The following is a 19209-nucleotide window of genomic DNA, read 5'->3' on the forward strand; positions in this document are numbered from 1 at the left end:
TTTGATTTGTTAGCCTCGTTGTCTTCATTGATTCACTGTTTTGCTACTTCATTATAATGCAGCTTATTTCAGTAGCTTCTTTCCAAGAACTGCTAAGTTGAGAAACACTCTTCCTGCTCGGTTTTACTCCTACCTTGGTCTTTTAAAGACTGAGGCCAATGGGTATATTTTGTTTTTGCTATAATCATTTATTGTTGGTAGTTCCTTACATCAAGTGGCTTTATACCATGCCTCAAGCGATGTCTATAAAAATTAAAAATCTATTTCTTTAATCTATTCTTTCTGTAGGTTATCGCATGATTTGTTCAACTAATAACAGCTTAGTATTTCTTGTACCTTTTAAACAGTCTAAATGTTTATATGTAGATCAGTATTGATGCTGATAAAATGAGATTTTGTACTGCATAATACGCCCCAAGAATGTTCTCACCTCTTGTCCATATCATTAACCTACCAATGTTCATAAACCATCTCAGTCTTGAATTCCAAATGCGATTCAGATCTGCATTCTAATCAATCTTTATATAAAAAGTGACTTTGTCTGCAGAACAGTCTCTACCAAACAACTCAGTCAAATTTTTATCTATAGACTTGAATCATAATATGTGGACAATTCGGACCTGTGGAACACATCTGATTTGGTTTTTAGCCCATAGACAAGCTGCTAAGATGTCGAAAAACTTTTTAAATTGGAACTTGGTAGATATAAGTCGAACTAATGTGTATCCTTTGCACATGTGCAAATATATATTAATATGTTTAAGTTGGTTAATATGTAAAGTTTTTATATGTATGTGACCTTAGCTCGGAAGGTAGTGAATAATGCTGGAGAGCTCATGTTTTGATTCTAGTTGATGATATCCAAGGCAATATTCCATGCCTGGGCGAACGGTGACTTCGTAGATATACAGGATACACTCAAGTGTGAGTAGTCTTCTAGTATGTTATGGAGTGCCCACATTTTTTTTGCAGCAATGTTGGCCATGTCTTCAATGTATTTGTTCCTATATCTCTACACTTAAATAAAAGAAATTACAAGTTAAAACTGTGGAAGATTAAGTAAAATATAAATAATTAAAACAGTAAGATAAGTTAAAGAGAAGGGAGAAAAGCGAGAGAAGGGAAGAGAAATAAGTGAAAAAGAGATGTGTTCTATTCGGATATGAGAATTTTTTCTAAAATTATTTATACTAAAATATTTCAAACTATCATGACCCATGGAAATTCCACGGAATGGGAAATATATTGAATGAACAAATATGTTTTGATAAAGCTAATATTTTTCTGGATAGCCCCAAAAATTAGTTTTAAGACAGAAAAAACTAATAACATGTTTAAAATATGAGTTTACCATATCTATGAAAATAATGTCCATTGTAGTTTAAATATAGAACTGATCCAAATAAAATAAATTAATAAGTATTAATATATACGGCACAATCACATTAACACACCGGTTCTTGGCAGATCACCGAAGTTAAACAATGTTGAGCCTGGCCAGTACCAGATGGGTGACCATTTGGAAAGGCGAGGTGCTCTATGTACCACAAGGTAAAATACTAGGTTGAGAAACTGGCGCGGCCTATCATTCTCTCGAGGGTAGATGGGACTCTCTTTACTGTGGTAGGCACCCTATCTAGTGATGGCACCATGATAAAAACTACCCTTGATAGCCTTGGCAAAACATCAAGTATTCAGCTACCGGCAAGATTTGAATTACACTACAAACTCGTGTAGTGAGTTCAATCTTGGCTACGGCCGTGCTGGATAAATGGAATAAATACTCAAAGTAATACTCAAGGTTCAATATAAATAATAAAATCTCATTGTAAGAAACAAGTTTTAATTTACTCCTTCAGTCCAGTACCTCTTAGCAGGCAATGTTTTTTCTTTCTTTTTGTCCTGTTTCTTTCGAATGTTCCCTTTTTTATATAATATTTTATTGACTTCTTTCTTTGGTGAATAACTGCTGCACGTCGGAATTACTATGTCCCTTTCTCACACCATTGCAAAAATGATCATATGTTATTATAATGATATTCGAAAACGGGATGTCATTCTTATATTTTAAAGCCAAAATTCGCAAAGTTGGACTTTTTGAAGCACTTTGGCCTTCAAAGATTGTAGTTGGCCTTTTTTAAAGCATAAAACATGGACTAAGTTGGGAACAAGCAGAACATTATATAGATAATAATTTGGGTAGGATTAATATTTTCTCATCCTTGTAAAAACTAATGGCAAGGTTAAGTAATTGCATTTTTAATAAGTTCTTAACCTGATCTGAATAAAGTCAACTTTGAATAATGAGTAATTGGTTAACAAGGGTAAAACATGAATAAAAAGTATATAACTAGGTGTTTCGTTGTTTGCCTGTCACCTTGCACATTTCATCTCTACATAAATGTTTTAGATAGTAGGAAGAAGGGTGAATGCCATAAATAAAGAACGAATGTAAAAATGAAATGATGAAAATAATTAAAATAATCAAGTGTTATATAAATATATATTTGTATAATAAAAAGCATAATGTTATATATTTATATAATAAAAACATAATGTTATATAATAAAAAAGCTTATTATATATTTATATAATAAAAAAGCATATTGTTATATATTTATATAATAAAAACACAATGTTATATATTTATATAATAAAAAAGCATAATGTTATATATTTATATATAAAAAAAGCATGTTATTATATATTTATATAATAAAAAAGCATGTTATATATTTATATAATAAAAAAGCATGTTATATATTTATATAATAAAAAGTATATTATATATTTATATAATAAAAAGCATATTATATATTTATATAATAAAAAGCATATTATATATTTATATAATAAAAAGCATATTATATATTTATATAATAAAAAGCGTATTATATATTTATATAATAAAAACATATTGTTATATATTTATATAATAAAAAGCATATTGTTATATATTTATATAATAAAAAGCATATTGTTATATATTTATATAATAAAAAGCATATTGTTATACATTTATATAATAAAAAAGCATGTTATATATTATATAATAAAAAAGCATATTATATATTTATATAATAAAAAAGCATATATATTTATATAATGAAAAAGCATATTATATATTTATATAATAAAAAAGCATATTATATATTTATATAATAAAAAAGCATATTATATATTTATATAATAAAAAAGCATATTATATATTTATATAATAAAAAAGCATATTATATATTTATATAATAAAAAAGCATATACATTTATATAATAAAAAAGCATATTATATATTTATATAATAAAAAAGCATATTATATATTTATATGATAAAAAAGCATATATATTTATATGATAAAAAAGCATATTATATATTTATATAATAAAAAAGCATATTATATATTTATATAATAAAAAAGCATATATATTTATATAATAAAAAAGCATATTATATATTTATATAATAAAAAAGCATATATATTTATATAATAAAAAAGCATATATATTTATATAATAAAAAAGCATATTATATATTTATACAATAAAAAAAGCATATTATATATTTATATAATAAAAAAGCATTATTATATATTATATAATAAAAAAGCATATTATATATTTATATAATAAAAAAGCATATTATATATTTATATAATAAAAAAGCATATTATATATTTATATAATAAAAAAGCATATTATATATTTATATAATAAAAAAGCATATTATATATTTATATAATAAAAAAGCATATTATATATTTATATAATAAAAAAGCATATTATATATTTATATAATAAAAAAGCATATTATATATTTATATAATAAAAAAGCATATTATATATTTATATAATAAAAAAGCATATTATATATTTATATAATAAAAAAGCATATTATATATTTATATAATAAAAAAGCATATTATATATTTATATAATAAAAAAGCATATATATTTATATAATAAAAAAGCATACTATATTTATATAATAAAAAAGCATATTATATATTTATATAATAAAAAAGCATATTATATATTTATATAATAAAAAAGCATATTATATATTATATAATAAAAAAGCATATTATATATTATATAATAAAAAAGCATATTATATATTTATATAATAAAAAAGCATATTATATATTTATATAATAAAAAAGCATATTATATATTTATATAATAAAAAAGCATATTATATATTTATATAATAAAAAAGCATATTATATATTTATATAATAAAAAAGCATATATATTTATATAATAAAAAAGCATATTATATATTTATATAATAAAAAAGCATATATATTTATATAATAAAAAAGCATATATATTTATATAATAAAAAAGCATATATATTTATATAATAAAAAAGCATATATATTTATATAATAAAAAAGCATATATATTTATATAATAAAAAAGCATATATATTTATATAATAAAAAAGCATATTATATATTTATATAATAAAAAAGCATATATATTTATATAATAAAAAAGCATATATATTTATATAATAAAAAAGCATACTATATTTATATAATAAAAAAGCATATTATATATTTATATAATAAAAAAGCATATTATATATTTATATAATAAAAAAGCATATTATATATTTATATGATAAAAAAGCATATATATTTATATGATAAAAAAGCATATATATTTATATAATAAAAAAGCATATTATATATTTATATAATAAAAAAGCATATATATTTATATAATAAAAAAGCATATTATATATTTATATAATAAAAAAGCATATTATATATTTATATAATAAAAAAGCATATTATATATTATATAATAAAAAAGCATATTATATATTATATAATAAGAAAGCATATTATATATTTGTATAATAAAAAAGCATATTATATATTATATAATAAAAAAGCATATTATATATTATATAATAAAAAAGCATATTATATATTATATAATAAAAAAGCATATTATATATTTATATAATAAAAAAGCATATTATATATTTATATAATAAAAAAGCATATTATATATTTATATAATAAAAAAGCATATTATATATTTATATAATAAAAAAGCATATTATATATTTATATAATAAAAAAGCATATTATATATTTATATAATAAAAAAGCATATTATATATTTATATAATAAAAAAGCATATTATATATTTATATAATAAAAAAGCATATTATATATTTATATAATAAAAAAGCATATTATATATTTATATAATAAAAAAGCATATTATATATTTATATAATAAAAAAGCATATTGTTATATGTTCATATAAGATACAAAAATGTTATATCAATGTTTGAAAGCGAAACTATACAATTACTTCTACTAATGGAGATTTGGTATCTGTCTGAAGCTGAAACTATAATACTACTTTATTTTAATAATCAATTCAGCTTATTTTACTATTTTAGACTAATGTGCTATCTTCCAATGCTTAATTCAAGGTAAGTGTAGTGTAGTAATTGTTCTGTATTGATGAGACCACCGTCCAAGGCGTTATCTCCTTTTTTTTGTGGAGGGTGGAGAAATACTATAGTATCTGTTCTGTGGTTATGAGATTATCTACTCAAGCAATACTTCTTCCATTGTTTTTGAAGCGAGGGTAGTGTAGTATCTGTTCTGTTGTCATAAGACAATCCTCCCAGACAGTACCTTCTCCTTTTTTGAAAAACGCAGTGTATAGTATATGTTCGTTCATCATGTATGTCCGATTAGAGGGAACATATTTCTGCTAGTTAGAATAAAAGAGAAAAGTGTTATAATTCTGTAAAAGTTTTATGGCCTTTCTTTTTTTTGTTGATGTTTTCTTGTTTTATTGCTGTTGGTTATATATATATATATATATATATATATATATATATATATAATTTTTTTTTTTTTTTTTTTGTGATCTGTTAATTTCGGTTATTGTTAGAGACGGAACCGTCAGTTAAAATAAGGAGTAAATGGAATAATAAAAGCAAAACGATAGCACCATGTTTTTTTGTGGTTTTTTGTTTTTTTATACATATGTTTCCTTTGGCAAACTGCCCGACTTTTTCAGGTGAAAAACTTGCACGCATGATCGGACTATAACTAACAATAGAATTAAAGAATGTAATTTTGTTTATGCAAATTTCCGCCCCAAAGTTTTTCTTGCAGAAGAAATAACATAAGTTGCCAATCAAGAAAGACATCTCGTTTTTTTTCCCCCCCTTTTCTTTTTTTTATTTTTATTTTATATGATTAGTTTTATCTCAATATTGGCAGCAGCAAAAAGGAAGCCAAGGATAATGTTGTTCTTATGAAACTGATTTTCTCTCTTTTAGCCAGAGATTATTTTCAAGGAATGGTAATTCCTAAAGAAATTCCTCTTTTTCTATGAAATAATAGAACCACGAAGCGCCGCTATTGATAAATGGCGCTGCTCATAAAAATAATCGTTCAGAAAAGAAAGTATAGAGAGTTGTGGGTTTCGCTTACTTGAACAAACAATGCAAATGTAATAAAGCACATCTTGAATAAACATGTAGATTTCTCGATACATTCCATATAAACTAGTCGGATCCATGGAAATTGAAGAGTTCTAGTGCAACACACGATAAATTCGTTTCATTAAAACAAAAAGATGGCTTGCTATATTAATTCTAGATTTCAACAAAAGGATTATCTCATTTTTAAATTTAAGAAAAAAAAAAAAATGTGGATATCACGTGATGTAAAACATAATTTTTGAGCATGCGCACTGATATGCAACACTTTTTTTTAATCATAGGTTCAAAATCTTTTCAAAAATGTCAAAGATTGGCTTTGTTGCTGTCGGGGTGAAGTATGGTTCTGTTCGATCCGAGGAGATCTGCTCTCCCAGGCTTTACCTTCTCTCACAGAAGGGCTATGTTTCAGGCTAATCGCATGACGTGCCACAACTGTGCAATGCTAATAGGACTGCTCAGGCATTTTTTGTGAATTCGAATGCACTTCATCTAGTGTGCTGGCTTTTGAAGATCTCACCTTGTGTGTAACCTCCTGCATTAAGGAATACAGGTTTTAATTTGTTTTATTTATTTTTTTGTACTTGTACTCAGACATCTTAGACATTATCGGAAATTTTTATCATACTCATAATTGAAAGTATTCAATTATATTTTATAGAAGGAACATTGCCCCAATACTAGGTAAAAATCATTATTTCCTACATCAGAACGTTCAACCATAAGAGATTTCTGTGGAAATATACTTATAAAATATACCACTCCTTATTTAAGAAGCTCAATGTAATTACAGAGCAATATAATGAATGAATGACAAAAGTCTTTCTTCCATAGTTCATAATGTTGACCATCTTACAATTTATTTCATTTAATTCAGTTGACATTTACAATTCTTGTCAATATCGGTTTCGTAGCGCAAAATCAATCACTTTATTATTATATCAATCAAGGAATCTATTTTGCCCTTAATTCATCACAAGCAATAGCAACAATCAATCCATCAAAAGGAAATAAAGTGCGTTTTGAAAGGATTAAAAATCTGAAAATTCGAAGAGAAGCTGTAAATACGTTATGTGTTTACATTACGCCATTTGGAATTTGAAAATAAAGTCACTAAAACCCATCTATTTGTGCTAACAAATTCTATTAGTTTAGGTATATTTTGCCAGAAATGTTCTAACTATTAATTATTATATATATTTATTTATTTATTTATTTGAATTTATCCTGTTTCTTCCTGGATTTTACTTTTTTCAATGAATTTTTACCATATTTTTTTATATTTTTTTATATTTTTTTACCATATTTTTTAATATTTTTTTCTTGTTCCTGCTTTCAAAATCATTATGAATCTTTATAAATTTTTACTGTTAAAAACTTTTTTATGCAAATATGATTCAATTCATATTTGTAGTTTCTTTTAATGCATTAACCTGCAAAATTCATTGTATATTTTGCAAATCTCTTTCCTCTGATGAGAAGAATTGCATTTTTTGAAACTCTGCAGAAAAAGGTTTTTCAAGCTTATTTGTATTACTTGTCAGATAATTAAAATTCTGTATACTTTTTTAATTTCTCTCTCAAAAATTGAATTTTCAATAATAAGATTTTTCTATTATATATATATATATATATATATATATATATATATATATATATATCAGGGAGTTATAAGAATAAGATCGATTCTTTAAGAAGAGACTTGTTAGGATAATGCAAAGCTCAACAAATTGCTTTGGAGTATCAATAAAATAAGAAAACCACAATATAAAAATATATAATAAACTATTCAATAAGGATTATACATCAATTAGGGGTGTAGAAAAGTAATTGCTAACTTTAGTTTCGTAAATATTGGTACAAAAAATACTGTACTTACTCGCTTTTCTTTCACAATATGCAGCCATCTGGCTGCAAAGGGGCTACTTGTTACATAAAATAAATCCAAGGTAATTTTTTGATTCAATTTAAATTAAATTTTTATACCTTACTTTGTAAAATTTATAAAAGTGCACTTTGAAGATAAATAAATTTCAAATTGAATCTTGTACATTTATTTTTAAAGCCTATAGTAAAAACATTTTTAACAATTTTCATGCCTTGGATGAAATGATTTTCTAACTTGTATCTTATCTTTTTAAGATTATATTTTAAAACTCTCCTTCCCTCTATTTCAGTTTGTATTTCTCCTCACACTACAACTCATTTTTTGCAACCCCTTCTTTGTAATGCAGGTCTGAATAATGAGAAAATCTGAATTTTTTTAAAAACTTTAAAATAACTTTTTTAGATTAAATGTTTTTAAACTTTTTTCAGAATAGAAAATCTTTAAAATTTAATATTTTATATAGGTTTCATTAACAAATATTCAGTACATAACGAAAAAAATAAGAGATGAAAATTTCAAAAGGACTGTATAACTGGTTACATAGTAACAGTAATAGTAGTCCTCGCTAGCGAAAGTCTTTGTTATTGTTGTTCTATTATTATTATTTAAAACATTTTGTGTCCTGCTCTTTCATGCGAGGACTACTATATATATATATGTGAGGGTGAGCCAAAAGTAGGTTGACAGCATTTTGAATAGGTTTATGCATCAGTTATATTAATGCAATTCTTTATTATAACTATAACCCTAATCTGTTCACCTACTTTTTGTTAACCCTATATATATATATATATAATATATATATATTAATATATATATATATATATATATATATTAATATATATATATACAGAATTTAAAAATAGAAATATAAACATTAACACTAATACTTATAAGTTCATCCAATCCAGATAAAAATGCTCAGTATGCGAGATAGAGCATTAATATATATATATATATATATATATATTAATGCTCTATCTCGCATACTGAGCATTTTTATTTGGATTGGATGAACTTATAAGTATTAGTGTTAATGTTTATATTTCTATTTTTAAATTCTGTATATATATATATATATATATGATTTATTGTTCGTACACAAGGAATACAAGATAAAATCATTTCCTTATTCCATAGAGTTCAAAAGATTATATAGGAAATATATACAGATGTAAGAAATGGATCTTCAAATTGATGTCCAAGTATGAAGATTTATTTAGACAATAACAAGATTCCATCAATGAAGTTGATTGAAAATTGCTAATCTTTTGAACATTACCTGCTTTCAAACTTGAAGGTTTTCAATTTTTTGTGCTAACCAGGAAACTTGTATCTAATCCATATAAAATTCCTTTAGTTAATTGTTTTTCCTCTAAAGAAATCTAATTTTTTTTAAACTCCATGGATTAAAGAAATAATTACTTTGTGTGCGAACAATCAATGTTGTAAATCATTTTTGTAAAAAATTGTGACTCCCTTTATTTATTTATTTATATATATATATATAATCAGCAGACAATGACAAATACCAATGATATATCAATGGAGCTATGATAGTGTAGTGCCAAACGTCAGTCACTAGACTCCTAGTTCGATTCTTGCTATGTGTAGTCACGCTGTTGAGTCATAGAAATTATATCTATCGATATATATATCTCCACACATTCGTCTAGTGCTATCAGATTAGGCTATCTGAAGATACTGGTTTTCTGACCTAAAATACACTAAGCATTGATAATATTCTTATTTTACTTTCACTTTGCAAAACTCATGCTATGCAAATTAAAAAAAAAAAATTTCTATAAAAAATATGAAGCATAAAAACATTTTCCAAAATTATCGGACTTGGCATTAAATAACCTGGAAGGGATAGATATGCCTTAAAACGAAACAAATCACACATAAATCCAAGTAAATAAGTATGTATACAAAATGAAACATTAATTTTTTTTAATCTGTGGATATATATATATATATATATATATATATATATATATATATAAGCAAAATGAAACATTGCTTTCTTGTTTTTTTTTAATCAAGCATTGGATATAATTTATTAAATTCTTCACATTATCAGAGTTGGAAAAATATTTGTAATTTGATTTTTCTTTTATGTTTTTTTTGTCAGGGGTTACATAAAGTATGAAGACTTAACGCCAAAACTGAAAGCAGAAAAATATTGGGGCAGCTACAACACACCGTAAGTACACATGGCTCTTTTTCCGGACTTAAAATCATTTTTAATGAATACTGCTCTAGACAATGCATGAAGCCACTTGATGAGCTTACAAACAAAAGACCATTATCTCGAAGACAGAAGATGCCTACTGACTTTAGTCTTAAAAAGATCAAGGCTATAGGAAGGAGGAAAACAGGCAGCAGGAAGGTAGTTCTATAAGTCTGCAGTTCTTGGAAAGAACCTAATGTAACCATGCAGCAGAACAGTGAAATGTTAAAGGTCACCATGCTAGTAAGCTACACCAGAATAGATCAGATAATTCTGGAAAAGAACATGGCATAATGGTATTTATAAAAAAAGACTAGCAACATCACATTTGTGAGAGAGAGGGTGTAGAGAAGAAGGGTTGGGCCAACCAAATCACAGATGCTTCTGATTCTTCTGAAGAACCCTCAAATGGAACAGATTCATCAGCCCAAATACAACAATACTCCATACAAGGTCTGATAGTAGATTTGTAGAGATAGAGAATAGCTTCAAGTGTGAGTAAAGAATATGTAGCAATAGAGAGAATTGAGTTTATGAGAAGCACAAAGAGCAGTGGATGTAATGCATGAATTAGAAAGTAGTTAAAGACAAATTGCTATTTTCCGCATAGCTTGAGGAAGGAGTGTTCATAACACATCTGACGGCATTACAGTTCAAATAAACATAATAGGTTCGATTCCATAGTCTTGCTTTTGTATCCATTGTATCACCTGTGTCCTCTGCTCCTGTAAATTGTGAAATGGAAGCTTTTCTCATAAACCAATTAATGTGCAACAGTTACTTCCCTTTGTTGTAACACATTTCAGGAAATGTCTATTTCCATTGCTTATTCTGTGGTAATTAACGATTTCCACAAGCAATAAACGTCTACGCTTGATCTGCTAATTACATCATCAGAGCACAATGCCATGTGCGCCAGTTCCATTCCTTTATTCCTTTTGTGCAATGATTGAAATAACTTCTTTCAAAGAATTCCAACAAGTCTTGGGTTTTAGTTGATTAGTATTTGCCAAACGGTTTCATATGGAATTGTCATTGAATAAAACTGTATATTCATGAAAATCAGACTTTTATGGTTATCATCCTAGACATGATTCTAAACAGATTTGGACGCCCTTGAGCAAGGTGTTTATCTCACACCTGTACAACCCCACAACACATCTTTACTCAGGATATAGTAATGCCATTTCAGTTTTTCATTTTTTATTTGTTTTGCACTGTTCTAAACTTGAGATGGTAAACTCTTATTACATTTTTCAATTTTAAATGACTTGTTCCCTTTGCTGATTTCTACTTTTAGGTGATTAGTTAAAAATGCTTCATATTATGGTGAGATTAAGTAATTAATAATATATATTGTATGAAAGAACGTTTTTATATTGTCAATAACATGGTGCAACAATAACAAATGAAAATTTGCTAGTCAGAAGCAAATTGTGATTTGTCAGATTAAATGTTATTTGGGAATGATTTTTAAAATCTGACAAGATGGCTTTACGAAGGGTGTTCAATAAGTAATGTCCCTAACCCACTTCCAGGTGTCCAATGATTTACATCTCTGTGTTATGTGGCAAATTACAGTTCAGAACTAATTATGGTTACTGATTTATAGGTGTTTGAACTAAGTCGAGTGTGAAATGGAGTCTAGTGAGTGGTGTAGTCATCTGGGTTTTTATTTGAAAGGATAAACATTTGATGAAATGAAAGAAATGTATAGTAATGATGTACCATCATATGAACTTGACATTGTGAATTCAAACATGGTCTGAAATCTGTGGAAACAGCTTCCAGATCTGGTCGCCTCTCCCCCATCATTGATGAGGCATCTGTCAGTCAAGTTGATGCTGCCATTTTTTAGGTTCAACACATGGCTATTTGCCCTATAGCCTAAGAGGTCCAGATTAGTAAAAGTTCATGACCATTTGTATATGTCACTTGGGTATGACTTTAAAAATCTGACAAGATGGATTTATATATTAGATGTATTTGTCTCCTTCCCAACCCTAACGACTACCCCCAATCCTGTCCTGAGTATGATCTAAAACTACACTTGATAGTGAGGCCTCAGTTTGGGAGCATTTGGAAATGTGGGGTCATCTCTTAATTTCCATTACTCTAAAGTAGATTCTGACCTATAGTTGTTGCATGTATCATTGTCTCATCTATTGGTAAAATATGAGCCAAATAAGATATATACCCGCAAAACAATTTTTTACTGTTATTTCACCTCAAACAAAACACAGTGCCACTTGGACGTAAGAGGTTACTAATTGGAGCCAAATCTACAGGGATGCTATGTAGGGAGTTGAGCAGCAAGATATCTTTTCACATTACACTTGACCTTTTGCATGTCAGTGCAGTCAGGGAAACAGAGACCCGGGAAGGAATTCCAAAGTCTATCAATTTGAGAGATGAAACTATTAAAGTAGAAAGCTTTCCAACATCTAAGGATCTCTACAGTGTAGAGGTGGGATTTTGCCGGCTGTCAGGTTAGTCAGGGGTTATTTATATTGAGGTGTACAAGTGCATATAGTTTGTTGGAGCACATTCCATTAAAATACTTGTAAAGCAGACACAGAGATGCAATATTTTAGCATTGGACAGAGGTTGGAGTTTGGTTGATAATACTCCATGCAGTGGCGAATGATGGTCTTGTGGAGATATAGGATACTCTCGGGTGTGAGTAATTTTCTAACACTGTAGAGAGAGCTCAGATTCTTTGCAGCAACCCTGGTAATATCCTCAATTTATTTGTTCAAATTCATGCTGCATGTGAATATTAAGCTGAGGGGTTTGAAATTAATCTATAAATATATGTTAAGATATTAAAAACTTGAAATACAAAATATTTTTTATTAAGTCTAGTATATACCTACGCCTTGAGTGGTGTTAATATCAGGATATATCAATTGCCAATTTTACCTAGCTTTTGTTTATAGTCAGTATGAAGAAAAATATTTGAAATTTCATGGAAAAAATATCTGCTGTTTGACAGTTACATGAGGACAAGTAACTACAATGAATGTATCTACATATTGTTTTGATAGATGAAACAGATTTTCATTTAGAGAACATATTAAAAGGGAAGTAACTTTTTCTTTTTTTACATGGTAGTCATCACTTATCAAGGCCCGGAAGCCACTCAGAGATAAGGGTTATTGCAAGTACAGTACGTTAGTATGGAGATTTAATGAAGTGTTTACTTAAGGGGAGCAGTTCATTAGGAATTTGTTTACGTTGGACTTGAAGACATCCAAGTTGTAGTCAGGTGGGAAGCAGGCAGACGGAACAGAGTTCCACAGGCGTGCAGTTCTAAGAAAGAAGCTTTGTTCATGGAATCCACGTTTTGATTTAGGCACAGATAAAGAGTGGGGGAAATTTTTCACAGTGGATTCAGCTAGACGGGTGTTTTTCCTGAAAGATTGGCGAGGGGGGACCATAGATTGGAGTTCAGACGAGCACCTGCCATGGAAATAACGATAAAACAAGGATAGGCTCGCAACGTCTCTTCTGTGGGAGAGAGGTTGCAGGGTAGAGAAAAGGGCATCCCCCACTAAGCCACAAAGTCTATTTTGTACTCTGTCAAGGCAGGATAGGCTGATTTTAGCAGCTCCTGCCCAGATATGACAGCAGTATTCCATCCTTGGACGTACTTGGCTTTTATATAGATAGAGAATTGCATGAATAGTGAGATATCTTTTGGAGCGGTAGAAGGATCCCACCATCTTTCCAGCGACCTTGGCAACAAACTTATTGCCTTTGTGATCTCACGTGCCTAGATTTAGATAATAGAGTTATGTCTTTTTGCATATTCTAGTAAGAGACAATCTTGAATTAACACGTTATGGACCTTTCTCCAAATACAGCCTTTTTAGACAAAGAAGTAATCTTTTCTTCACCTGTAAATGTAAAATGAATGATACTAGCTGATTTTATTGTTTCATATTTTTTTTTATTACATTTTCACTCCAAGCAAGGCACAGTGCCATTTTGATTTTGGGGGTCACTATCAGGGACATAAGTTGCAGGGATACTATCTAGGGAGTTGAGCAACAAGATGTCTGTTCACATTACACTTGAACTTCTGCATGTCAGTACAATTGGAGAAGTAAGAACCTGCAAGAAAATTCCAAAGTCTAGTAGTTCTGGGGAAGAAACTATTAGAGTAGAAGGATTTCTTACATCTTGGGATCTTTACTGTGTATGGGTGAGACTTTGCTGTTTGTCGGGGGTATTTATGTCAGGAGGGTACAAGGGCCTGCAGTTCGTTGGAGAATCCACCATTAAAATACATGTAAAACAGGCAAAGATGCAACATTTCATTGATGGGACAGAGGTTGAAGCTTAGATGACAGTTCAGGACCTATCAGGTTGGTGATTCTCTTTTGAACCCTGTTCAGGAGTGAGAGACTAATAGTAGATGCACCAGCCCAAATGTGACAACAATACTCCGTAGATGAGCGAATGGTGGCTTTGTAGAGGTACAGAATACTTTCAGGTGTAAGTAATTTTCCAGAACGGTAGAGAGAGCCCGCCTTCTTCACAGCAGCCTTGGCAATGCTCTCAATGTATTTGTTCCAACTCATGTTCCTTGAATTTTCAAATAGAAGGTTGTGTCCATATTATGCCCCTTTCAAAGTCTTTTAAAAATACTTCTAAGAAACTGAAGTTTGAAGAATATTTATTAATTAGTGTCTAATACCTACTGTTAAAATTTCACAAAAGTGAATGTTAATTGTCTGCATAAAACCAAATATAACCCACATTATCCATCTTTATGTCTAACCCTGATATTTATGTCTAGCAGTTGTGTTCCAAAATTCATAATGATCGGTTAATTAGTTTGAATGTTAATCCTGTGCATACAAATATATAAACATATGTACGCAACGTTTTATCAATATATGCAACACCCACCTTTGGAATAATCTGATGTCCAATTATAAATAACTACTGCAGCTCCAGCCCATCTTTTTTATAGATGCCTTCATTAGAGTTGATTTTAAATGTTCTGGCATTCTGTTGTTTATTAAAAGAATGGTGAAATCAATAATTCATGTTGCTACTGTTTCTTGTTAGAAAAGAAAAAATAATATTTCTAAATATAAGCGAACTCTTCATGGCTAAAAATGTATGCTACTTATTCTGAGGTTTATATATCTGCATATGTGCACACTTTTAGACAAGTAGACCTAGAAATGTGAAATTTAGTATAGAAAAAGTCCACTTCGGAGATTGTCCTAGCGTTATATATATATATATATATATATATAGTAATTTATAAAATATATATGGCGATTAAGCTACACTGAATATTCAGCGTTTCATCCACTCTAGGACTCTCCAGGCTTATGAGGAGTCCTAGTGTGGATGAAACGCCGAATATTCATTGTAGCTTAATCGCCATATATATTTTATAAATTACTAACTAGCTCTACCTACGTATTGAGCACTTTTGAAGTAAATACTTAAAGTTTACGCATGAATCTATACTTTCGTATATTAATTTTATGTGAGTAAATTAAGTAGTTATATATATATATATATATATATATATTATTTACTATAATAATTGTGCAGGGTGTCACGATTAACGCCAGTCAAGAGACTCAAACCCGGCAACAGAAGTCACGTCTGGCTTCATTAGCAAGGACCCGAACCACTAGTCTACGGCAAACCACGAGAGATACAGTTGAAATTAAACATTTATTCTTATTAAATGCTTTTAGCGTCAGTCTGTGTTTTATTATCATTACATGACGATCTGCGCGTATTAACTAAGTTGACTGACTTTATTATAACTGAAAGTGCTGAACGATAAGAAACAAGTTTCTTAAAGGGGCTGACATTATTATTTACTATAATAATTATTAAATACCCACAGACACTAGTGTTTCATCCTTTCGGGAATCATCAGTGTGTTACATAGCGTTATCATTGAAGCTATCACTAGGGTTATCATAGAGGGACACCAAATTGACGTTTGGTGTATAACATAAAAGAATTCCGTGTGTGTATGATCGTCTAGTTTCATATGCGGTTGTGTGTGTTCATATCTAATTGTTCATATGCTTTTGTGGGTGTGTGTTACATGTATTTTCTTCGACATACCTTACTTCATGTGTCGTCGATGTGATCCATCTGGAATTCATCTTCTCTTGAGCGGGAGACTGGTACCTGTTAGACGAAGATTTATCACTCCAAGACGATGAATGGGTTTTATAGTTTTTTTATTTACCTCCCAGATGTCGACACAGAATATGGAAGTAAATCTTGCTTGCTTTGAACACGTCAGCGTCCCCCACCCCCAGTGAAGGGGAGGGAACAGCTATTAAGCCGTCCGTCTTCTTCAAAGCCCAAATCCAGTCTCACAGATCTAGCCAACCTGACCACGTCACTCATACGTAATCTGGTCAGCTGACCCTCGGTTCTGGTAAACGTGTCTACACTCCACGTTTACTCACCTCTCTCTCTCTCTCTCTCTCTCTCTCAATCCATTTTGTAACAAGTTCAGGGTGTCATGATGAACACCATTATTATATATATAATTTATTTCATGTCTACAGATTCTAGTGTTTCATGCTTTATCAGTGTAGAAAGTGATAATTACTTCTGATTTGGAGATTTAAACCCTGTCAAAAAATCACCATTGCCTCCGTAGGCTTACCTCAAGACCACCAGCAATTAACACAAGAATTGAAGGAAATTTAGTACCTATAAATGCTAAATTATTGAGCATGTATAGTAAACAGATACTAATAAACGACTGATTATTGAAATGTTGCATTTCTGCAGAAAGTGACCATTTTATAACAATTACTAGTGTTTCATGCTTATGCAATCATCAGTTTAGGAAGTGATAATTACTGCTGATCTGGAGATTCGGATCCAAACTCATTCTTGTCTGTAGTCTAGCACCTTACCTCAAGGCCACCAGCAATTAACACAAAAATTGAAGGAAAGTAAGTGCCTATAAATGCCAAAGCAGCACCCATACATAGTAAACAGTCAAAGAGCATTCGACGACTAATATGTGTATGTGAAATTATATAAACATGATTTCCTGATTTTTATGATTTTATTTATAAAAAATTTATGTATTGAGCACTTTCGAAAAATATTGAATATTCACTACATTTCCTCTGATGATAGGAGTTATTAAAACTCCATGAAATAAGGAAAAAACTTTAAATCTTTGTATTGTCGAATAATAAATTTGTTATAAATTTTAAATTTACAGAATTTAATTCCAAATTTATATATAGTCATCCACATACAGTACTGTTTCGCTGTTTCACAGCTCATCAGTGCGGCTAGACCGGCAACTACCTCAAGCCAGGATTGAAACCCGACCGCCTGTATGACAATCAAGGCTCCTAACCATTACGCTAATCGAGTCGTGAATTTAATGATGTTTTGACATCGTCCGAAATACGCACGGGCATATATATATATATATATATATATATATATATATATATATATATATATATATATATATATATATGCCCGTGCGTGCACATATTTATACTTTTAATCAAAAAAGAAGATACTGATGGGAAGATAGGTTGTAGAAAAGCGTTCAAACCTCTTTCTCTTTTTCTTTTTCTCATACTAATAACTTTGCACTGTGTTTGTCCAATTGTTCAATTTACTGAATATGGAAAGGGAAGAGGAAGGGTTGTATGTTTGACAAATATATTAGAAAGGTGACACTATTGAAGGTCAATTTAGCTAAGACTCGTTTTATTTTTAACTTTGTTTTTTGTTTATTTTTTTCATTTTTTTTTTTGTTTGTTTCATTTTACTTTATTATTTTATTTTTAGTATATTAGCCTCCTATTCAATTATTTTTAGCCAGTCTTGAACTTGAAGGAAATGATTCCGTAAACTAGCAACAAATTAGTGGTTTATGAAGGGTGTTCAAGCGATGTATAAAAATGCTCAAAGTCATGTTAGAATTCGCAGCAGATTTAGTCACAGCTTTAACTTCGGTAGTACTTAACTGCTGTACTCCTACATTAACGACTTGAAGGAATATTAAGGAAAATAAACGTCTGTGAGTGAATGTCATCGAGACAAAAAGTAATGGTCAGTGGTGAAAATTCCTAGAAAGAAGAAAAATTCCTTTGCTCGGTTTGTAGAAATCGAGTTTTTTTTTGTGATCCTCAAAAGCTTTGGGTACATAAAAAGTGTACAATTACTGGTAGAGAGGTTATCCAGTTTGTGTGCAGGGAGAGTGTGACAATGAGATCTGTGGGGATTAATAGGAATTGACTGCGGACTGGAAGATGCAGGACTTCCGGTGGAAAAAGGAAGTTTGGTTTTTGGCACGTTTTCAAGGGTTTTGAAGAAGAAGAAAAGAAAGGATGGTTGATTATCCACGCGGCCGGAGGAGCCCCGAAAAGGTTATGAAAGTCAAAAACGACGTACTGGCCCCACGTTATGGCCCGAACGCCTTGAATGACTAAACACTGCTTCGTTCACGAAAACCAGAAAAGGAAAACACCGAAGTAAATTCAAACCAACTTTGTTCCCACCTAAACCGATAAATATAACCCAATAAACATTCTTTCTGTTGATTTTCTCACACACATTTCATGAA

The 19209-nt window shown here is 29.2% G+C and overlaps 1 protein-coding gene across 1 annotated transcript in view; it reads left to right on the forward strand.

Moving 5' to 3' along the window:
• LOC145292241 (putative aminopeptidase PLBD2) overlaps positions 1-19209 on the forward strand; it is a 351318-nt gene that overhangs the window by 308817 nt on the left and 23292 nt on the right. Inside the window, exon 8 of the mRNA XM_080138585.1 lies at positions 10506-10577. Coding sequence (XP_079994711.1) covers positions 10506-10577 — 72 coding nt within the window. The remainder of the gene's footprint in view (positions 1-10505; positions 10578-19209) is intronic.

The sequence above is a fragment of the Euprymna scolopes genome, chromosome 1, assembly GCF_053919585.1.
Source record: "Euprymna scolopes isolate OS-2025 chromosome 1, ASM5391958v1, whole genome shotgun sequence".
Lineage (NCBI taxonomy): Eukaryota > Metazoa > Mollusca > Cephalopoda > Sepiida > Sepiolidae > Euprymna > Euprymna scolopes.